The sequence below is a fragment of the Myotis nattereri genome (assembly GCF_964212035.1).
Source record: "Myotis nattereri genome assembly, chromosome: 4".
Taxonomy (NCBI): Eukaryota; Metazoa; Chordata; class Mammalia; order Chiroptera; family Vespertilionidae; genus Myotis; species Myotis nattereri.
Window position 1 is genome coordinate 90,511,356 of NC_138079.1, and position 23,100 is coordinate 90,534,455.

General features: G+C 51.8%; 1 protein-coding gene across 1 annotated transcript in view; it reads left to right on the top strand.

Moving 5' to 3' along the window:
* Positions 1–23,100, top strand: part of MYH11 (myosin heavy chain 11) — a gene marked incomplete at its 5' end in the record, with an annotated part of 57,460 nt that overhangs the window by 33,232 nt on the left and 1,128 nt on the right. The window contains 18 exons of the mRNA XM_081090278.1: positions 705–842; positions 1,898–2,021; positions 2,729–2,900; positions 4,395–4,607; positions 5,992–6,136; positions 8,400–8,606; positions 9,720–9,824; positions 9,914–10,066; positions 10,286–10,534; positions 12,043–12,255; positions 12,590–12,802; positions 13,030–13,191; positions 13,596–13,724; positions 14,049–14,137; positions 14,582–14,705; positions 14,997–15,205; positions 16,075–16,183; positions 16,264–16,436. Coding sequence (XP_080946404.1) covers positions 705–842; positions 1,898–2,021; positions 2,729–2,900; positions 4,395–4,607; positions 5,992–6,136; positions 8,400–8,606; positions 9,720–9,824; positions 9,914–10,066; positions 10,286–10,534; positions 12,043–12,255; positions 12,590–12,802; positions 13,030–13,191; positions 13,596–13,724; positions 14,049–14,137; positions 14,582–14,705; positions 14,997–15,205; positions 16,075–16,183; positions 16,264–16,436 — 2,927 coding nt within the window. The remainder of the gene's footprint in view (positions 1–704; positions 843–1,897; positions 2,022–2,728; positions 2,901–4,394; positions 4,608–5,991; positions 6,137–8,399; positions 8,607–9,719; positions 9,825–9,913; positions 10,067–10,285; positions 10,535–12,042; positions 12,256–12,589; positions 12,803–13,029; positions 13,192–13,595; positions 13,725–14,048; positions 14,138–14,581; positions 14,706–14,996; positions 15,206–16,074; positions 16,184–16,263; positions 16,437–23,100) is intronic.

Below are 23,100 nucleotides of genomic sequence, written 5' to 3' on the forward strand. Positions count from 1 at the left end.
TTTCGCGTGCTTTTATTTTTTCTCCTAATAGCAGCTGTGTGTGAGGGGTAATTATATTGGTGCAGACAAAACACCCAAAATAAACATGTATTTCACATAGTTAGGAATCTGACAGTGGCTTCGCTAGATGGGTCTGGCTTAGCATCTCTCATGACGTTACAGTCAAGATGTCAGCTGGGCTGCAGTCATCTGAAGGCTTGACTGGGGCTGGAGGACCCACTTCTACGTGACTCACTCTCGTGGCTGTAGGCGGGAGACCTCAGTTCCTCACCTTGTGAGCTTCTCCACGTGGCTGCTTGAGTGTCCTCAAACTTGGCAGCTGGCTTCCCTCAGAAGGAGTGAGTCGGGAGAGGAGAGAGAGCAGGGAGGAAGGCACAGTGCCTTTTACAGCCTGATTGCTGGTGTTACACTCCATCACTTCCTCTTGATTTTATTTGTTAGAAGCAAGTCACTAAGTCCTGCCCACACTCAAGGGGAGAGGAATTAGGCTCCACCTTGGAAAGGAAGAGTATAATGGGTGGACGCGCTTTAAAACCACCATGGTGCCTACTCTCCCCATTTTATAGATGAGGGGACTGAGGCTCCATGAAGCAAAGCTTAATTTCCGAGACTGCAGAGCACTGGGGTCCTCAGGCCCAGCCTGTGCCAGTCCCCGGGGCTCCAGGAGAGTGACTTCTAAACAAGGCTGTGATTCGTTTCCCAAGGACCTGGAGGAACAGCTGGAGGAGGAGGAAGCTGCGAGGCAGAAGCTGCAACTCGAAAAGGTCACGGCCGAGGCCAAGATCAAGAAACTGGAGGATGACATCCTGGTCATGGATGATCAGAACAACAAACTGTCAAAAGTGAGTGGGTTCGAGCATCTGCATTCCAATGACAGGCTCCCCAGGGACAAGGATTTCAGATTATCTTTCTGTTTTAGCCAAATGAAAGGTACTGAAGGCCAAGCAAAGGTTTACCTCTGACAGGGTGGCTTTGTGACCGCCCTGTGGATGCAGGTGTGCCATGGACTGGGTCCTGGCAGGATCACCAGCACCAGGGCTGCCACGGAGCAAGTCTCAGCAGCACCATGACCAATGGAGCCCCCAAGGTGTGCAAAGGAGGCCAAGGTGCCTGAGTCTCCGGGCCCTCTCCCACATTCTCATGGGCCCCCTCCAGTTAGGGACAGGGTGACCAGCTGTCCTGATTTGCCTGGGATGGAGGGGCTCCTGGGATGTGGAACTTCCAGCACCAAAAGCGGAAAAGTCCCAGTGCCAAACAGGATGAGTCGGTCACCCTCGTCGGTAACTTCTAACCAGCCCTGCAGAGGGCAGGCTCCTTTTAGTTCTTTCAGCCAGATGTCAGCAGGGCACCTCCATGAGCCAGGCCCCGTTAGGTGCAGGGCATGTGTGGTCAGAGAGGGACCATGCCCTTGTGGGGCTTATATTCTAGTGTTACAGCAAATAGATCATCACACACATAACTATTAATAACCATTGTGATCGGGGTTCTGAAGGGAGGGAGGTTATTCAGGGAAGGCTTCCTGGAGGAAGTGGCATGTAAGTGGAAACCTAAAGACTGAGGTGCAGTTACAGGGAGAGCAGGTGGAGGAGCACCCCAGGCAGATGGCTCCATCTGGGCAAAGGCCCTGAGGCAGGGAAGAGCTGGCATGTGATAGGAAGGGAACGAGGGCCCCACTGGCTGGCACATTGAAGTATGAGAGGCATAGTGACGTGAGGTGAGAAGTGGCGGACTTCTGAAAATTAAGGAACTTCTCTTCACCGTTTCAGACTCGAGGCTGTATTTGGTTATCATGTGGGTTTTCAACTATTTATCTGGAAATCACTAAAAGTGAGACATAGATCCTGGAAGGAAAAAAAAAAAAAAGACGAATGGTGCTTCTTTTTCTTTCCCCCAAAAGGAGCGAAAACTCCTTGAAGAGAGGATTAGTGACTTAACGACGAATCTTGCAGAAGAGGAAGAAAAGGCCAAGAACCTCACCAAGCTGAAAAATAAGCACGAATCTATGATTTCAGAACTGGAAGGTAAACCGGCTACCCAAAGAAGTTTTGAACCGGTATTTTGAAACTAGGGAAATCAGAGAGGAAATTCAGAATGGCAGATTATTTCAAGAGAGGCAAATCCTCTCCAGGCTCCCCAGTCTCCCTTAGTCAACATCCTATGTCAGTGATGGCGAACCTTTTGAGCTCAGCGTGTCAGCATTTTGAAAAACCCTAACTTAACTCTGGTGCCGTGTCACATATAGAAATTTTTTGATATTTGCAACCACAGTAAAACAAAGATTTTTATTTTTGATATTTATTTTACATATTTAAATGCCATTTAACAAAGAAAAATCAACCAAAAAAATGAGTTCACGTGTCACCTCTGACACACGTGTCATAGGCTCGCCATCACCGTCCTATATAATAAAGAGGTAATATGCTAATTAGACTGAACAGCAGAACAACTGTCCGGACAACCTTCTGGACAAAGCCAGGGCTGCAAGGGCCAAGCCCCTTGCACAAATTTTGTGCATCAGGCCTCTAGTACATTAATAATCAAAGGCCCTTTCCATCAGGACTGACAGTTCTTCGTTGAGACAGTGGCGCGGGCGGGGCTGTTACCAGGGAGGGAGGTGTGTGCGTGTGTGTGCCTTTCCTCCGGTGCGAAAGGCCTCAGCAGAAAGGCTCGTCCTCTGGGTGCCTTTCTGGTGGCTTCCGCCTCCTGAAGGGCCCCTGGCTTTGTCTAGTGCGGCTGAAGAAGGAGGAGAAGAACCGGCAGGAGCTGGAGAAGCTGAAACGGAAGCTGGAGGGAGAGGCCAGCGATTTCCACGAGCAGATCGCAGACCTGCAGGCGCAGATTGCGGAGCTCAAGATGCAGCTGGCCAAGAAGGAGGAGGAGCTGCAGGCGGCCCTGGCCAGGTAGTGGGGCCACGGCCTGTGTGTTCCTGGGCCCTGCCAATCCAGTGGCCCAGTCTTCCTCCTCCTCCAGGCAGGCCTCCATCTAATGCAAGGCCAGAAGCATGCCTTGACTTTCCTCTCTTCCCTCCAACCCATCCGTCTTTGTGTCTCCCATGGTGTCTCTCTTTTGGACGCCCAGGCCTTCCTCGTCCACACCCCAGTCCTGCATTTCCAGTTGACCATAGAGGCCCTTCTCTGGCACCTCCCACACCACATCGGAGGCTGGAATGGCCCTGCTCTCCCTCCAGCCCTCCTTCGAAGATCTCCCTTTTGTGAATGCCAGGCCCCTCCCTCGCTTTTGCCCTCCCTGCTCCTCCCACAGCCAGCAGGCAGCAGCCCTCAGGTTCTGCCGGCCCTTTGCCATGAGCCCCTCCTCCCACTCTGAGCTGGCTTCACACTAGTGGCCCCACACGGGCAGCAGTCTCACCTGCTCGCTGTGTGCTAAGCTCTTTGGAAGCAATATCTTCACAGACACCTGGCCAGGTATGCCGCTGCTTTCTCCAGTTCACTGGGGAGGAAGCTGAGCCAGGGGAGGTGAAGGAGCGTGTGACTGTCACCCCGCTTTTGAGAGGCAGAGCTGGGATTTGAGCCCCAAAGCTTTCTGCTGATCCCCTGGTCCTGCTGCATGACTGTTAGAGTGACGGGCCAGAAACATCAGTTTGGGTCATAAACCTACTCAAGCTTTGCTGGCTTGTGCAGGAAACGCAGGTCTTAGCCTGGTACTCAGTGTCCACCTGCCCTCCGTAGTCTGACCCTAACCCAACCATTTTGCTTCCTCTCTCACTGCTGCCCATTCACAAGTGCAGTGCAATAGACCTGCCTACCTCGCCCTGCCCTGCAGTCTTGCCACTGTGCCTTCTCTCATGCCATTTCTTTTACATTTCCCCCCGCCCCCCCCCTCCCCATGCATCAGGAGGGAGCTCCCTTCTATGAAATGCCTGGTTCACTCCACTCCATTCGAATGACACTGCTCATATCCCACCTTGACCCAGGCTCACGGCCTCTCCCGGGCTGGGAGCCCTGGCTTTAGCATCACCCAAAGCAGCGCCTGGTCAAAGGCTTTGCATGTAGCACACACTCAGTCACTGTTTGAGCAAAGGAAGAACAAGTAGTCACCAAGGAGGGAGAATTGTCCAACGTTCAGAAAGTAACTATTAAGCCCCTTCTGTGAATTAGGCACCTTGCCAGTCTGGGACCAGTGCTTTGCATTCACACACACAGAAAACCATGACCTACTTTTAACATCAGACCTTGGGACCCATCATGTCCTCCGTGAATGTCCAGGAAGTCCAGTGTAGCGAGGAGGGATCCGCCGTGTCCTGGGGACAGGGTGCAACATGTTTTGCGATCCATGGAGCACGAGTGGCTGGTTCCCGGAAACAATGTTTGGCCACGTGTGCGACAGCAGAGGCCCGGGGCCCCGGGACCTTCATTCTGGCGACCTGTCCCTGGCAGGCTCGACGATGAAATTGCTCAGAAGAATAACGCCCTCAAGAAGATCCGGGAGCTGGAGGGTCTCATCTCAGACCTGCAGGAGGATCTGGACTCAGAACGGGCCGCGAGGAACAAGGCTGAGAAGCAGAAGCGAGACCTGGGGGAGGAGCTGGAGGCGCTGAAGACGGAGCTGGAGGACACGCTGGACAGCACGGCCACCCAGCAGGAGCTCCGGTGAGAGAGGACCGTTGTCCACCACATTGATGGGGTGGCTGGTGTGGACGGAGTGAGCCCAGCAAATCCTGAATCACAGGGATCCGCAGGCCCTGCATTTACTGTCCTGATTGCATTTTGCTGTAACTGACACAGGTGTGATTATTTTTAATCTTATTACTTCACATCACAATAATGGAACATAATCAGAGAACAATTTGAAAACTAGAGAAGAGTAGACACCAGAAACATCACCCTTAGTTCCCCCACTGTTAACACTTTGGGGTATCTCCGTCCTGTCTTTTCATGTATATGTGTGTGTAAGTAAATCGCCCCCAGCCCCAGTCACCAAGTGTGCGGGTTTAAGTTTTGTGTTAATTTTTTAAAAATAACATTATCGGACTGGATTTCTTGTTTTTGTTGTTATAAAAAATGTGTTTTCAGAGAGAGGAAGGAAGAGGGAGATCAAAACATCAATGATGAGAGAGAATCATTGATTGGCTTCCTCCTGCATGCCCCCTACTGGGGATGGAGCCCCAAACCTGGGCATGTGCCCTGACCAGGAATCAAACCGTGACTTCCTGGTCATAGGTCGACGCTCAAACCACTGAGCCACGCTGGCCAGGCATTATCAGGCTGGTTTTTTATTTAAGATTTACAGCAGGCAATCAAACAGAACACAACAAAACTACAGGTCACCTGCTGGAAAAATGAATGCTAACCTTAGTGAAAGTAGGTCATTTATTCATTCAGAAAACACAAATGTAGAGAGCGTGTGTGTCAGGTGCTGTGCGAGCACTGAGATTCATCTCCCACACGCTGGGTTTTGTGCTGCAGCACTGACCTGTGCTCCCGTCCACCTGGCGGACAAGACAGAAAAGCCCGGTGCAGGACTTGGAAACACGGACTCAGAGTCACACTATTTGGGCTCCATTTCTGGTCCTACACACCGTGGTTGTAACAACTCGGGGAAGCTGCTTACCCTTTCTTAGCCAGTTTCCTCAGCTGTACAATGGAAATAATAGTACGCCTGCCTTGTGGGGCCACTCTGAAGATTATATGAGACGATGTATTAAAGAAATTAGGTCAGGGCCTGGCATACAGTAAGTGCTCAATAAATAAGAGCTAATATTCATATTTCTGGAACATTTTGCCAGTCATTTTGCAATTCTCTCAACAATAGTATTTTGTGCATTTGTTTGCTGGCCCTGAAAAATTCTAGGCAGGTAACATACTCCTCTTTTTGCAGCTGAGGAAATCCAGTCCAGGGGGGTTGGGTGACTCACCTGAGGTTAGGTCACACAGCGAGGAAGAGGTGGCGATAGGTCAGCTCTGGGTCCTTTGCACAACACTGAGGGGAGCCCCGTCTCCCCCCAACCGCCATCACTGTATTCTTCCCGTCCAGGGCCAAGAGGGAGCAGGAGGTGACGGTGCTGAAGAAGGCCCTGGACGAGGAGACGCGGTCCCACGAGGCCCAGGTCCAGGAGATGAGGCAGAAGCACACGCAGGCGGTGGAGGAGCTCACGGAGCAGCTCGAGCAGTTCAAGAGGGTGAGTTGTGATGCTTTTTTGTGACAACACGTCAACGGGTGCTATACCCACAGCTTCAAATAACCACATGTCAGAGTCTGCACTAAGATGAGTAACACGCTATGCAAGATTCTAACAATAAAGACAGCGGCCAGCACTTACCGACTGTACCGTATAGGATGGCAATTAATCTTCACAACCACCCGAAGAGGGAGGTGCTATTAAGCACATTTTACAGCTAAAAAAAAACAAAAACAAGAACACACACAATTTCCTTGTGTTTCATTTCCAGGGGTGAGTTTTTTAACTCGTGACCTCCTGCTACATTGCTTCCCTGAAGTCTGAATTTTATCGCCCTCAGTCCTCCATTCCCCACTTCCCTGCACTAAGTACCTCACAAACCAGGTGAAATGGCCATAGCTTTACTGGAAATGGTAGGAGTTTGCATCTGTTTAAGGCCCAGTCAAGGTGACTCTTATTCCATGAGCTGTGAAATCTGCTTCCATGAACTGGTTTATTGAGTATCTTTCCGTGAGCTGGTTCACTCCCTCTTCTATCAGAATCCCAACGTTTCCTTTCATGTCAGTAATGTGAGCAGTCCCTTACACAGCACTGATTCCAGGCCAGACACTTTCCCAAGGTTTCACACACACTGGTTTAGTTTTCCGCGTGACCTCTGCCCAAATGCGATCTCCAGGCCCACACTCTGAAAAGCACTGTGCAGGACCGAGCGCCCCGCACCCGCCCAGTGAGTAAGGAGGTCTGTTCCCATCCCCTTGTCACGTGGGCTCTGAAGACCAATCTTCAACACTTCATCCATTCTTTATACATTTCAGACAAATAAGATTTTGCTAATTGTAACGACAACATACATTTCCCCTTTCGACTGGCTTCCCTTTTTAATGTCCAGTTATTTTGACTGCAATATAATTTGAATCCAGATGGGCTATTCCCACCTTCCAAAATACACTCCAGACAGTAGTGAGGTATATGTGACCCCTTGACTACTCTCAAGCCAGGTCAGAGGGGGCTGGGCTGGAAGCCAAGTCCCAATTCATAGCCAGGCCTCTTTGGAAGAACTCAGCTGCTAAGGACACCAGCAGACAGCATCCGTTTCTGACCTGCGTGAAGCGGGTGGAGGCTGCAAACTCTTGCCCCCATCTCAGGTGCACTAAACAGAGGAGCACCTATAGTTTACCTGTAACAACTTTGGTACAAACTTGGAGCCTTGGTCCCAGCAGGTTGTTGGGAAAACTTTTATCATCATTCCTACCTGGCCTCCTGTTACACTTATGGTTTTGTCATAGTTCTGGGGTCTTCAGCTGAGCGAAGATTTTGGGGGGCCCAAATCCCCTGGGGTCCTTGCTTATCAACTGTTTCCCCTAAGAGGCACTTTGTCCCTGGCAGAGGTACTGACAGCTCAGTCACAACGGGGACAGAGGAATGGCTTCCCTGAGGCTGCCTGGGCACTGCATGGCTCCTGCCTAGGGATTGTGGGAAAGCTCAGTGTTGTTTCCTCTGCCCTTGGGACCCTCATGATTTTCTCTTACTTCCCACCCTCCAGCCCCATAAAAACAAAAACCCTTCTTTCACCCCAAATACTTTTCTCTTAGGGAAGTTGACATGCCAACAGGAGCTGGTTAGATAAAGCGACTTTCTCTTAACTACAACTGAAATAGTGTGCATTTGCTAGTAAAGGTGATGGACAATAGGGATGGTAGGGACTGGGGCTGAGTGAAGTGTGGCTGCCCCATCTATAGGGCCAGCTGCTACTTAGATCCAGCGGATCACTGCCTTGGAGGAAGGCAAAACTCCCGTTTCCTTATCTTTAGTTTGGCTTTGTTTTTTTCCTGAAAGTCAGAATTAGTGAGGTATATGCAGTAAAATTCACCGCTTTTTTAAAGTGTGTAGCTCAGTGAACTTGGACAAATGTATGCATTTGGGTAACCATCACCACAGTCATCGTGATATAGGACATTAGATTATTTAATAGAGAAGCTGGGAGTCCAGAGTTGTCTGTGATGTTTATTAAAATGTTGGCATTAACAGAAAGTAATGAAGGGCCAAAGGGGACATGACGGCAGGTTGGCTGCAGCCCGTGTGGGGTGCAGGTTGGGGACCTCTGCGCTTTAGGAAAACAGAACCCCAAGTCTTCCTGGTGATTCTGTGTCTTGTCCCTGCACCCCCCCCCCCCCGGGGGGAGGGAAAGGACAGAGGTTCCTACCTTACAATGCTCTCCTGGCCACGCTGTAACGCCTTCCCACCCCTCTGCTTCTCGGGCCAGGCCAAGGCCACCCTGGACAAGAACAAGCAGACGCTGGAGAAGGAGAACGCAGACCTGGCGGGCGAGCTGCGGGTCCTGAACCAGGCCAAGCAGGAGGTGGAGCACAAGAAGAAGAAGCTGGAGGTGCAGCTGCAGGAACTGCAGTCCAAGTGCAGCGACGGGGAGCGGGCCCGCGCCGAGCTCAACGACAAGGTCCACAAGCTGCAGGTGAGGCGTCCCTGGTACCCGCTCTGCGAGGGGTGCTGCCCTTCCCAGCTCACTGAAGTCTCTCCTGCTGCAAAGCGGGTCCGGTTCCTCTAGTTATATCCCTGATGTAACTAGAGATGGTCACCCTATCCGGTTTAATCATGAAGAACCTCCATCCGTTCATCCAACAAGTGTTTACTGAGAACCTGCTGCAGGCCATGCACTGTGTTGAATCCTGAGATACAACAGCAAGGAAGGAGACAGACACTGTTCCTGCCCCGGGAGAACTCCAGCCTAGTGGAGGGAGAGGCACCGATAATCACAAAAATGAATGTAAAATGATGCTGGAAAGGGGTGGCACTTAACCCCTTTAAGGGGTGTAGTAAGTATGAACAAGCAGCAGCCTGGCCTGCAGGAGGGGGAGTCAGGAAAGGCTTCCCCAAGGATGTACGATCTGAAAGAAAAGGCAAAGGGAACAGCATCTCTACAGGCCCCGTTGTACATGGGAAATTAGATCACATGAGACCAGTAGAGTTAGAAGGCCAAGTTGAAAGGGAAATGTGGTACAAAATGGGACCAGGGAGGCAGGTTGTGGCTGGGTGACACAGCGCCTGCCTTCAAGGCCCTATTATATGTATGTTGGTTTTTACTCGGTGATGGGAAGCTATTGATGGGTGTTAAGCTGGAGAATGACACAGCCTGTTTATCTTTGGTCTTATTTAGCTTTGAATAGACATTTGATCCAACTCTCCTTTCATAGGATATGGTCAAACTTTTGATAAATATTTAGTGTGCTTACAGTCTGGGATGAGAGAGCGGGGGAAGCATTAAATATATTTTCCACATCCAGGTGAGGGCAGGGGTTTTGCTCTCCTAACACCAGCACTGTCCTGGAGGAGTGGAGTTAAGGTCACTTGTGTCCTCATTGTAAATGTGAAGAGGCCAGGGATCCCAACTTGTAGGCAACGTACTTCCCTTGGGGGCCGCCATGATCAGGCCCCACAGCTCATGGGTATTTCTCAGTCAATGGACACCACATGGCGGTGGTATCTCGTGAGCAGAAAGTGCTCCTCTTACTTAAAGGGGATCCTGTCCCAGAGGTTCCAGCTAAACCACAGTCTCTTGCCCCCTCAGAATGAAGTGGAGAGTGTCACAGGGATGCTCAACGAGGCGGAAGGGAAGGCCATCAAACTGGCCAAGGACGTGGCCTCCCTGGGGTCCCAGCTCCAGGACACCCAGGTGGGTATCCCATCACATCATCCAGAGGGACCTGGAGTCCAATCTGCCTGGGGGTGGGTTCCTGGGACTTGCGTGTGTCCTTTGTGCAGGAGCTGCTTCAAGAAGAAACCCGGCAGAAGCTCAACGTGTCCACCAAGCTGCGCCAGCTGGAGGATGAGAGGAACAGCCTGCAGGAGCAGCTGGATGAGGAGACAGAGGCCAAGCAGAACCTGGAGCGCCACATCTCAACTCTGAACATCCAGGTGCGGCTGTGTCCTGGCTTTTCTGGGCCGGAGGGTAGCTCAGGGGCTCCAATGTGCTCTCGGAGGGCATTGGCGACATTTTGCTTGGCTTGCAGGCTCCTCCTGCTGTTGAATTTCTCCCGTGAGAAGAAGGTGGTCTTTGCTTCTCAGGCTCTGGGGGACAGGGATGGGAATCACTCACTGCCTCCTCTCACCCCACCTCCAACCCTGCCATTTCAGCTCTCCGATTCGAAGAAGAAGCTGCAGGACTTTGCCAGCACCGTGGAGGCCCTGGAAGAAGGCAAGAAGAGGTTCCAGAAGGAAATCGAAGGCCTCACCCAGCAGTACGAAGAGAAGGCAGCTGCTTATGACAAACTGGAAAAGACCAAGAACAGGCTTCAGCAGGAGCTGGACGACCTGGTTGTCGATTTGGACAACCAGCGGCAACTGGTGTCCAACCTGGAAAAGAAGCAGAAGAAGTTCGATCAGGTAGGGGCTGGAGGACACACCGCTGTTCACGGATGCTGGCTGGGGGAGGCGGGTCTGCGAAGCATCCGGGTGGCTGCTGTGTGTGTGTCGGCATCCTCCCACTTGCTGAAGGATGCACAGTTGGCCTGCTTTAGGGACTGTGGAACAGTGCGGCTCCTGGGTCAGAGTACGGAGAGGGGCAGTCTCGAAGGCTGTGACATCTCCAGGGGCCACCACCAGTGGGGCCATCTGCAAACCCAGTCACATGCCTTAGTGTCTAGTCCTAATAAGGAAGGAGGTTTATTTATCTTATTCACTCAAGTTTTTATTGAGTGCCTACTGAGTATTCTCAGTAATTTAAATTTTCTACCCTTTAAATACCGCGTTTCCCTAACATTTCATTACAAAGAACTGCAAGCACACAATCTGAAAACACTGTCCACCTGTATACCCACCACCTGGATTCAATCTTCAACATTTCACTATACTCACTTTATCACGTATTTATTTATCAGAATGAACCATCTGTCATTCGTATCTTATCTTTCAGATAAATTTCAAAGAAAATTATAGACATCTGTATACTTCCCCCTCAATACCTCAGCACTGCATAGTTTTTAAAATATATGTAATTTTGCTTCAAGTAAAATTTACATATAATGACATGCACAAATCTTAAGTGTACACTCACTGAGTTCTAATAAATGCATATATACCAGGATGCCCCAAACCACTAAATACTAACTTTTAATATGTTACTCAGACTTAGTAACTGTGACTTGGGGCTATTCTAAAAACCAATGGGGGATTGCACTGGGAGATGTGGGGTTCACTGCCCCTCCCCAGCTGGACTCATAGAGTACTGGGCTCCTGGTTGGTATGCTGACTCCCCTTTCCACCAGCCATCCCTTCCCTGTGCCGCCAGCTTGTCCTCATTGTCTGTTTGAGGGCCCAAGAGCTTTTATTTATATTCCTGTCACACAGTGTAGAGTTTTTGTGTTGACTGTGTTGTTTGGGATCCCGTTACCTGAATTCTGGAAGTCTGGGTTTTGGACGTTACATATGTCTTTGCTGCTTCCTGGAAGGCGAGACTAACATCAGTATGGAGTGTTCTTTGAACTGCTTCTCCAAGCAGAGGGACAAGTGCGTGCAGAACCATTTGCACACTCACCATGTCCCTGCTGGGGTGCACAGAGCATTTTTGAGAGCTAGCTATTGTGGCCATGAAACAAGAAGAAAGTAGCTGGCCTCTGGCAGGATTCAATGTCACTCTGACCGCAGTAGCAGCATGCTCTAACCAAAATGGGCATCATTAGTGGTTTCCAAGCACAGACTCAGCAGATGCTGGCTCTGCGTAAGGCTGGCCCAGAAGTCAGAAAGCAAGCTTAATAGAAACGATTTCCATAGATTTCTCAACCACACCTGCACCTGGGAGAGTTCTGCAGGACACGGGCTTTGCAATGAAATGCAGCGGAACCTCAGGTTACGTCTAGAGGTCAGTCACCTCTGGGTCTTTTGTTGTGTTGTAGTTGTTGGCCGAGGAGAAAAACATCTCTTCCAAATATGCGGACGAAAGGGACAGAGCGGAGGCGGAAGCCAGGGAAAAGGAAACCAAGGCCTTGTCCCTGGCGCGGGCCCTTGAGGAGGCCTTGGAAGCCAAAGAGGAACTCGAGAGGACCAACAAAATGCTCAAAGCCGAGATGGAGGACCTGGTTAGCTCCAAGGACGACGTAGGCAAGAACGTAAGTCTCTCTCTATCATCTCTGCTTGTCTACATTTCACCAACCCACCCACTGTGCTGTGTATCCGTCTGCGAGGGACTTGGAGCTGTGCCTCTTTCGTGTTAAGTGATACCTGGGCATTGTAGGCAGTCCCTTGGGCTGATGCAAAGACCAGGCCTGGTTGGGAACAGCAGTTGGGGGTGGGGTCTGAGTCAAGGGATCCGAGAGGAAGGCTCTGGTCTTGACTCCTAGTCATGCATCCCGTGGGTGGCAAACACCATCTCCCTGCGCTTAATGAGCTGCCTGTCACTGTGGTTGCCTGACCATCTTCATCAAGTCAACCCTCGTGTAAAAGGTCCATGAGCTGGAGAAGTCCAAGCGAGCCCTGGAAACCCAGATGGAGGAGATGAAGACACAGCTGGAAGAGCTGGAGGATGAGCTGCAGGCGACGGAAGATGCCAAACTGCGGCTCGAGGTCAACATGCAGGCCCTCAAGGGCCAGTTTGAGCGCGATCTCCAGGCCCGGGATGAGCAGAATGAAGAGAAAAGGCGGCAGCTCCAGAGGCAGGTAATCCTGCAGGGGAAGTGGGGGTATGGGGAGCTGGGTGGCCGGTGTCCTTCCTTCCACCACCACTTCCTGGCCTCATGGAGACTATTTTCTCAACCTGGGGATGAGAAAAAAACCCACCCTGCAGGGGGCTGTGCACACCTGGGAGCTCAGTGAATACTGGCTGGGCAGGGAGAGGCCCTCTGAGAGGCGCACAGCGTAGCAGTGCCCGTCTCTTCCTTGCCCAGCTCCACGAGTATGAGACGGAACTGGAAGACGAGCGAAAGCAACGTGCCCTGGCCGCTGCTGCCAAGAAGAAGCTGGAAGGAGACCTGAAAGACCTGGAGCTGCAGGCTGACTCGGCCATCAAGGGGAGGGAGGAAGCCATCAAGCAGCTGCGCAAACTGCAGGTGGGTGGGGCTCTGGGTGCAGGCGCTGGGGAGGGAGGGGGCTCCCCCAGGCTGGGAAGTCAGTCAGAAGCAGAAGGGTGCAGACCTCTCGTTGCCATTTGTGCCTGTTCAGCTGGTGTTTTCTATCACCATTTGGCTTTCGGTGACTGTTTCCTGCCCTGGGCAGGACACTTTTATCAGGTATTTTGGCCAAGGCCCTCAGATCACATCATCTTTTCTTAGGTCTGCTGAGCCCCTCCAAAACACCCCCAAATGGCCACCTGGGGCTGAGGGCAATGCTCGTGCAACAGGGGCTTCCCTGTGGTCAATCACAGAAAATCCTAGTGGTGATCATGGAAAGGTAATTTGGGCAGCAGAACTTGGGCGAGTTAAGGACAGCTTGTCTTTCCTGTTGACTCATGCAGGCTCAGATGAAGGACTTCCAGAGAGAGCTGGACGACGCCCGTGCCTCCAGAGAAGAAATCTTTGCCACGGCCAAGGAGAATGAGAAGAAAGCCAAGAGCTTAGAAGCAGACCTCATGCAGCTGCAGGAGGTAAAGCCTTCTCACTGTGAGGGCCTCAGATGGGGATGTGTGGCAGCAGCCCTTGGCATCCCAGGTTGTACATCCACAGCTTTCTTTCCTCAATCCAGCCTTCCGCATGGGTGGACCCTCTTAGTTAGGCCCTAGAAAAACACAGGGTTTTCTCCTTTGACATGACTGCAGGGCCTCTCTGAGCTCAGAGGCGGTGTAGCCATTTTCAAAGGTGGCCATGGAGACTGCTGGGGGCCTGGTGAGGAGCAGGGTGGTTTCTTGGGTGAGGGTCAGCCCTTCCCTGCAGACAACAGGGTTCCTTCCTCCCTGCCCCCCACCATCCAGGACCTAGCCGCGGCTGAGAGGGCTCGCAAACAGGCAGACCTGGAGAAGGAGGAACTGGCCGAGGAGCTGGCCAGCAGTGTGTCAGGAAGGTATGAGACAGCATGGGATGAAGGGGGATCCTAGACCCAGATGATGGAGAGGCAACTCATAGGCGAGCCTCCTAGCCCTTCATTATAATGCTGAAAATGACAGAATGTTCAATTGAACTTGTAACAGGGGTCTTAGGGTTTCCACACCCTATTTGGGAGTGTGGCCAGTTTCATTCATTCTGAATGAACAGCATGGTAGGGACAGGGGGCATCAGGGAGGAACTGGTCCTCATCCCAGGCCCAGCTTTGCTGACACCAACTGGGTATGAGTCTTGGCTGCCTACTTCCCAGCTGTGTGACTTTGGACAAGTCTCTAAGGCTCTCTGAGCCTTGGTTTCCTCAGTTATAAGTGAGGACAATCCTGAGGCATTGCTCCCCCAAGGACAGGGTGTTTTCTAAGCCAAGGGAAGACTGGAGGCCTCAGATGCACTGTATCTCCCTTAGGAACACGCTTCAGGATGAGAAGCGCCGCCTGGAGGCCCGGATCGCGCAGCTGGAGGAGGAGCTGGAGGAAGAACAAGGCAACATGGAGGCCATGAGTGACCGCGTCCGGAAGGCCACACAACAGGTGGGGCCTGGGCACTAGAACAGCAAAAGCCCCACACTGGCTCAGTGACATGCATCACAGGCTGCTGTGTGCCAGGCCTGGGATGAGCTGAGGATAGCAGGGAGCCTGGGTGACACCGGGATGCTGCCTGGATGAGCTGCCTCTTGAGCTGAGAGTTAAAGGATGACTAGGAAGGAGGAGAGGGAGTGCAGAGGCTGAAAAAGGCTGGAGACTGCGGGAGAAGTTAGTCATCTCAGTGCACACCACAGGCTTTCATGCCCCCCACCTCACTACCTTCACCCTCCTCCCCAGGCCGAGCAGCTCAACAATGAGCTGGCCACGGAGCGCAGTGCAGCCCAGAAGAACGAGAGTGCAAGGCAGCAGCTAGAGCGGCAGAACAAAGAGCTCCGGAGCAAGCTCCAAGAGATGGAGGGGGCAGTCAAGTCCAAGTTCAAGTCCACCATCGCGTCCCTGGAGGCCAAGATCGCACAGCTGGAGGAGCAGGTCGAGCAGGAGGCGAGGTACCGTGGGACCAGGGCTCCAATGACAGCCCGCTTGCCCCTGAGTGCTGGGAGGTGGTTAGCCTCTCCAGGCATCGGTTGTGGCTATGAAATAAACCCAGCGGTACCCGAGCTGCAGCTGTGCTGGGAGAACTAGGGAGAACGCAGGAAAGGGCTGTGCCTGTACCTGGCCCAGAGGAAGGCCTGGAAATGTCATCTGCTCTTAGTAAATAGCTTGGTTCCTCAGTGACGCCAGCTAGCTCCCCTGGGAGCACATGTGGCTTTTCCTGATCCACATTAGCAGGAGGTCATGTTAACGAGACACAAGTCCAAATCAACAACCATTTAGTACACGAATATGGGAAGGCTTCTCATTTTAATGACGGGTCACTGAGCTGTAAGTTCACAGCACATCTGTGACCAGCAGACTGTAAGGATTCTGACCCCTTCTTTTTTGTTTGGTAGCGGCTTTACTGATAACTCACTCTCACACAACTCACCCATTTAATGTGTACAATTCAATGGCTTCTAGTATATTCACAGGTAGGTCCACCCTCACCACAGTCAACTGTAGAACATTTTCATCACCCTCTATTTCCCACCCCCACCCCCACCACCAGTCCTAAGCAACCGCTGACCTACTTTCTGTCTCCCTGTCTGTTCTGGACATGTCATAGACACAGACTCATACCAGGCCTCTGTGACTGGCTTCTCTCAGTGGGCACACGTTCTCAAGGTTCGCCCCTGCCACAGCAGGTGTCAGTGCCTCTGCTTTTTATGGACTCATTCTAATCTTCTATCTGGTGGATTCTGGGAGCTCAGGAAGAGTCCCCACAGTGGGCAAGATGCCGGTCTGGCTTCCATAGCGACTGCTCCCCGCTTGTGCGCAGAGAGAAACTGGCGGCTGCCAAGTCGCTGAAGCAGAAGGACAAGAAGCTGAAGGAGGTGCTGCTGCAGGTGGAGGACGAGCGCAAGGCGGCTGAGCAGTACAAGGAGCAGGTACGCGGCCGCCGCGGGCCTCCCCCATTAGCCCCCGGACCTCCAAGGGGCCCCCTGACCCTCGCGCCTCTCCTTGACAGGCAGAGAAAGGAAATGTGAAGGTGAAACAACTCAAGAGGCAGCTGGAGGAGGCGGAAGAGGAGTCCCAGCGCATCAACGCCAACCGCAGGAAGCTGCAGCGGGAGCTGGACGAGGCCACGGAGAGCAACGAGGCCATGGGCCGCGAGATGACCGCGCTCAAGAGCAAGCTCAGGTGAGGCGGCCCAGCCCCAGGGGGGTGTCCTCCCGGGCCGGGTGCTCAGGTAGGCCTGAGATGCCCACTGACTGTATCGACGCAAAGGCTACCTTTTCCAAAGCCCTCGCTTCTTTCCCGGCTCTTCCTGCTGGTCACCATTCATGCAGCAGTGTCCAGGCACACGGGGGCCCTGCCTCTAAGGGGCTCACCTTCTCCGTTCTTTAATATGTTAGGTGCCATGTCGGTCACAGGTGACTGACGCTATACTTTGTCTGGACGGGTCAGTCACTGGTGCCACCAGCATCGGATATCGCGGGCTAAACGGAAAAGAAGACAAACAGGCTTGGTGCTTAACATGTTAACAATCTTTGCCCATCCTTCTGGTGAGGAGGAGGAGGGAGAGGCAGTTTCCCGTCTCCTGAGCCTTCTCTTCTGGCCTTTTTCTTCACCACCTTTCTCTAAAACCCAGGGTTCCTTGGCACTACTGGGGCTGGGTAAGACTGGCCGGTATATTGTAGGATGTTGAACAGCATCCCTGGTCTTCCGACACCAGCTAGAGTAGCATTCCAACCAGCTGTGACAACCTAAAGTGTCTCGATATGTTGCCAGATGTTCTCTGAGGGTACAGTTGCCCAAGGTTGAGAACCTGGCCCTGACTGCACTGAGGTCTGTTCTCTCTCCTGTATAACTTCTGGGTCTGAAGGTGGGTAGGTCACCACCCTGCTCCTTCAGGCTCCCTCCCACCCCCAATTCCTTGAAATTTAGCTCTGAGCTTCCTGTCACATTCTCTCACACCCCTCCACCTTCTCTTCTCCATGATCCTGCCACTAACTCAAAGCCCTAATTTGACCTTCAGGCATCGCATCATTTGCCTGCTGCCACCTTCTAACTCCTGGGATCTTCAACCCATCCTCTCACAACCCCAATGACTCCTTACCTAGCATCGAACCCAGGCTCAGGAGTTGCCATCAGCCTTTCACACATCCTCAGTACCCTGTGGAGCCCTCTTGCTGTGTTGTACTTCCCACCTACAGCTCCAAAGGGTGTGAGAAAAGCAACCATGCTGGCTGTACTTCAGCCTCCTGCTCTCTTAGAGATCTGCTTTTATTTTCTCCCTAAAATTACTATCTCCGCCCAGTCTCAGCTTATGACCTTACTTCCTATTTAACTGAAAAATAGAAACCATCATAGAAAGTAAACAAGCTCCCACTGCCCCATCAGTTGACCTCCCTACATCTCATTTCTTCAACTTTCTGCACCATTTCTGGGCTGAACTGTCCAGCACCCACTAAGGCCAACCCCTCTGTTGGACTCGCCTCTTGTTTACTTGAGGATGTTATTCCAGAAAATCTTACCTTCTTCCTCTGCCATGTTTCCCCTCTCGAGGAGTCATTGCATCAGCAGAAAAACCCTCTTAGCCTCACGCATCTCTTTTTAAAAAATATATATTTTTATTGATTTCAGAGAGGAAGGAAGAGGGAGAATCACTGATTGGCTGCCTCCTGCACGCCCCCCACTGGAGATCGAGCCCACAACCTGGGCATGTGCCCTTGACTGGAATCGAACCCAGGACCCTTCAGTCTGCAGGCCGATGCTTTATCCATTGAGCCAAACTGGCTATGGCTCGCTCCTCCTACTCTTGACCACACACAGGCTCTAATCCCGTGGTCAGTCCTTGGTCCCGACCTGACTCAGCAGCACCATCCCATCACTCCTCCTCCCTGTACTTTCTTCACTGGGCTTCCGACACCAGCCTCACCTGCTTTCTGGCCGTGGGCCTGCCCCAGGGCGCCATCTTGGATCTCTCTTCATGTCCACCTCTGTCGCTCCTCCCTGATGATCTCAGCCAGCCCTGTGCCTTTAGAATTCCATCTCCTAACTCCCTAGGTTCTTCCTGGAATCCAGACCCTGCTTGACATTCCCACTCAGTATCTCATGGGCCGCTCACACCTTACATGCCCCAACCTGAGCCTCAATTGAACCTCTTCACCCCAAACCAGCTCCTCCCCCCGTCCTTCCCAGCTCAACAAGTGGGATGGTAAAGTTTCCATCAATTAACCCAGACCACAGACCTTGTGTTCTTTCTTTACTTTCCTCTCTCCCCCATACTCTGCATCTAATCTGTCAGAAAATCTGGTTAACTCCCTTAAAAATACCATATACCCAGAAGCCAACCACTTCTTGCCACCCTCCTCCCATCTCAACAACTTTCGCAGCTTCCTCAGGCCTCCCTGCTTCCATGCTCTCCCTCTTACAGTCTGTTCTCAACACAGCAGCCAGAAGAATCCTGTTTGAATAGAGCTAAGTCATGTCTCTCCAATGGTTGGTTCCACTAGGTCCTTCATGATCTCTGTCCACTGCCTCCTAATGACTCCCTGACCTCTCCACACAGTGCCTCAGGGCCCTGGCTGACCCCTCTGCCTGGAATGCTCTTCCCCCAGCTCTCTGCACAGCTGACTCCCTCTTCCTTTCCTTCAGAGGTTTATTTATCTCTCTCTCTAAAATTTCCAACCTCACTCCCTACAGTTCTCCTCTCTCCTGTCACCATGGAACCTGCTGTTTACTGTACTTACCTCATGCATGATCTGTCTCTCTCTCACCTGCAAGCCTGTGAGCATAGAGGCTGTGTCTGGTGATTCATCCTCAGTGTCTGGGGCAGAGCTGGGTCAGAGATGTTTCTCTAACCTGTCATTCTCAACCACCTTTGCCTCTCACTACCTGCACTACTGTTTACTTGATATTTTCTTTTACATTAACTGTGTTACGCATACACTACCACCCCTCTATTGTTAAACCAGCATCACCAGGTAACGATGACATTAAATACAGTGAAAACAATAGTGAGTTCTAGCTATTGTGGCCACAAATTGATGACTATGACCTTAAGGACTACTTCTCAGTTAAAAAGCAAGTGACAACCACATTAGCACCAAATAGACTTTTCCTACCCAATGGCATGCCCAGGAGCCCTTGGCCTGTAGCCTAGAGACTTTGAGAACCACTACATGAGATGAAGGGAAAGCCCAAACCCCTTTCAGAAGAGGGAAGAGAACAGCTGGTTCGGGGTACCGGATTCAGGAACGAGGCCCCAGTCCCAGCATAACGAGGGGCCTGATGGACTGGAAACCAGGCCTAACCTCTCAGGTCCAGCAGGGGGGCAACCCCCAGGGTTGACTGTCAGTGGGAGAGCTACTCTCACCACAAAGACTCCCAGACACTCCTCGGTGCCTGGGGAAGTAGTCAGCCACTCCTGCTCTCTCACCCCTTTGCTGTCACTACTCCCTTTTCTTGGGATACTCCGAACATCCCTTGTGGGTTCTACCCCAGACAACTAACCCTTCTTAGACCACCCAGGCCTGTATGAAAGAAACCATTATTTTACAGTCCTAACATGAACATACACATAACGTAGCTGAAGACGGATCAGACCTTTTCTGCCTTCTGAGTCTTCTAGATGTACTAAACCTAAAATCAAGCACAGGTCTTCCTCAAAATAGAGCTTTGAGTGAGGTTGGGAGCCTAGCCAACTCCTCAGAGGAACTGCAAACAAGTTTCATAATTTTACCAGCCAGATAAGTCTCGACACAAGCCCTCTTGGGCCTGTCTAGCGTCCCCATCATGTGCCACATTGCCATTCATCTGCAGAAGGTGTCCACCTCTATCTGCTTGCTGCAGGCATAAAAGGCAACGAAGACCAAGTAGTAACAGTGAGACCTTGCAGCAGGTGCTTAGTCTGGGACTCCGTTTCCAGGGGGAACTTTGAACTAGCTTACTCACATGGCTTTACCTTCCTGAACAGGTTTACATGATGGGAGGAAGCCACCTGTGTTCCTAAAAGGAGCTCACAAGGACAGAAATTTGCGTTTTGATTTTAAAGAAGTAGCTTGTCCTTTTGTGTGCCAGCTGGGCTTTAGATGCTTTGTTGGCAGATTGACTTAAAAGTGCCTGTAATTATTTCATTAAAGCAAACGCCTCCATGATTGAAAGGTACTTAAATGGGCTCCCTCCCGTTTGCCTAATGATAACCGCCAAGGACTCTCTCTCTCTGTTTCAGAGGCCCCCTCCCCCAGGAAACTGCGCAGTGACTCACCAGGTATCATGCCTTCAGCTTTGCTGCGGCTCGTGTGTTCACTCAGTTTCCATTTCCTTTCTGCCCATCGCGCCCTCCCTGCCCCTTTTTTTGGCCCTTGCAAATTTCTCTGAGATTCCTGCAATATCTGAAGGCTCGGACATCTTAGTTCAAAACTGTCCATCACAACCAAGATCAACGCAAGATGACCTCATGCCTTGACCCATTCTCCTTCCCTGCTTCCGCTTTGGCATGACACGGCACCGAATGTGTCCCTGAAACCACGCAGTGACAAGAGCTTAGAGGCTGTGTCACTTAGATTGTTCTTACCTGCGTGAGAGGGCCTCTCTTACCCTGTTAGGGACACTCGCCCTCCCTCGTCCGGCTAACACTGCACGGAGCAGGTATGACAACGCCACGATGTGGGCACACTCCTGGAGAATGGCTTCAGTCTAGTTCACTAGTCAGAATTAACAAAGCATAGGTTCACGGAAGCACAGCCCAGAAATCTGCCCCCTCACCCACCCCCGGGTGGGGTTTCACAAACTTGTCCGCAAGGAAAGTGAGCTCGCCATGATGCCTTCCAAGTGTTGGGGCTTCAGGAAGGCCTGGCTCCTAGCTGCATTTTCAGCGTATGAGGGCGACATGAGCGCGGGGCTGCAGCGAGGCCTGGCTCTGAGCTGCGTTTTCAGCATGCGAGGGTGACGTGAGCCACCACAGAGCTGGCAGAGTCCTGGCAGAGTCTCTTCCAGAGTCTCACTGCACGTACTCACTCACGGATGGGGGCACCGGTACCCAAGACTCTAGGAAGCGCCTGGGGCCCTTCACAAGGCAGAGTTAAGAGGTCTGGATGTCTCTGGAGGGGTCTAACAACCTTTTCATTCGTAAGGTAGGCGCCTGGGGCCTGGTTTTCCTCTCATCCTCCTGAGAGGCCAAGCAAGCCCTGGCTGTGTCTGTCTTCCCTTTCCAAGAATCTCAGCTTTGCTGTCACTACTCAAATACTTAAAGCTGGATGAGGTCTTGGCAGGAGCTTTTAGCCTCAGCTTCCGAGCTCTCCTGCCAGCTCACTGGGAACATAGGGTTAGATGAACTCTGGGGTCACCTGCAGCAGGGGACCCACAGATAATGGGGGCTCCAGTCCTGAAGCAGCAGGTGCTTACACCCTCATGTTGGTGAGTAAGTTCTCTGAGCCCACAAATAGAACCCACATTCTCCAGGACCAGACCCTTTAAGAAAACCTTTACAGGGGTCCCTTACTTCCTGTGACAGTTACAGCCAGTGTCAACCTTTGCCTAGGATTTTAAATCAGTCCCTTCAAGGCAGACACACCTGAACCAGACAAAACAGGTTCACAGGGCCGAAGCCTCGACAGGGGACTTAGTGACCCAGGGAGTTTCCTCTTTAGACCAAGGAGCCCACCTATCAATTAGCAAATACAGACTCTTCCAGGAAGCACTGATTCCGGCCCCAGGCCACCCACCAAGTTTCAAACCGGGTGGAAGTAGGAGAGAGCCTGGACTGCTGCTCCCCCAGGGCTCCGAGACCCTGCTCTCTGGCCCAAATTCCTAGAAAAAGACTTTTAACGTTGCCACTAGAGAGAGATAGGAGTGGGGGGCCTAGAAGTTGGCCTGAGTCTAGCTGAGAGTGGCTACAACTTTAAGTATTTATTCCTGATCGCCGTACCTTGGGGGTGCCATCCCCTGCACCTGGTGGGTCTCTCCCACCCTCAGACCTCAATGCTGTTGGGATTCCCCCCCTCAGCGATCAGGATCCTGTGGGCCTTGCTTATGCCTCCAATCTGACCTGTCCGCGTTGTTCTTAACTCAAGTATCAATTACTGGGATGGGCTCACCTTCATGGCTTTTCTGTCCAGGCTTTGCGTGGTCAAGCGGGTCGTTTTTCTTACAAAGTCTGCTTTCTTCTTAGACATCCTAGAATGATTTAAGACCTGACCTCTGAATCAGGTCAAAACAGGGCCAGGTGGCCAGAGCCCCACACAATTATTGGTTGTGGCCACTGAAAAGGAGGCAAACATTCCTTCCAAACCATGACGGTTAAGTGCAGGTGGAGCCGACTTTTCCTCCTCCTGCCAGCCCGCCCTCCTATGCAAAGCCTCACCACCTGAGGGTAACGTAAGTGGTCACTCAGGGCATCAGGTAGGACAGAGGAGACAGGCACGGTAAGGACAGAAAGGGGTGCCCTACCAGCTAGAGCTAAAATACACCTTAGAAAAATAAGTGGAACCTGTTAATCCAACACATACTCATTGAGCACCTATTATAAGCCAAGAATGGTGGCTGCCATGATGAGTAAAAACACAGATGAGACCCCCACCCTGGGGAAACTCAGCCCAAGAATTCTGTTCCACCAAAGCTGGGCGCCGAGTTGCCTGTAACCAGAGCAACCGCGCAGTGACTGCCTTCCCTCTCAGGCTGCCCTTAACACAGCGGTTCTCAACCTGTGGGTCGCGACCCCTTTGGGGGTCGAACGACCATTTCACAGGGGTCGCCTAAGACTATCGGAAAACACATATATAATTACATATTGTTTTTGTGATTAATCACTGTGCGTTAATTATGTTCAATTTGTAACAATGAAATTGGGGGTCACCAC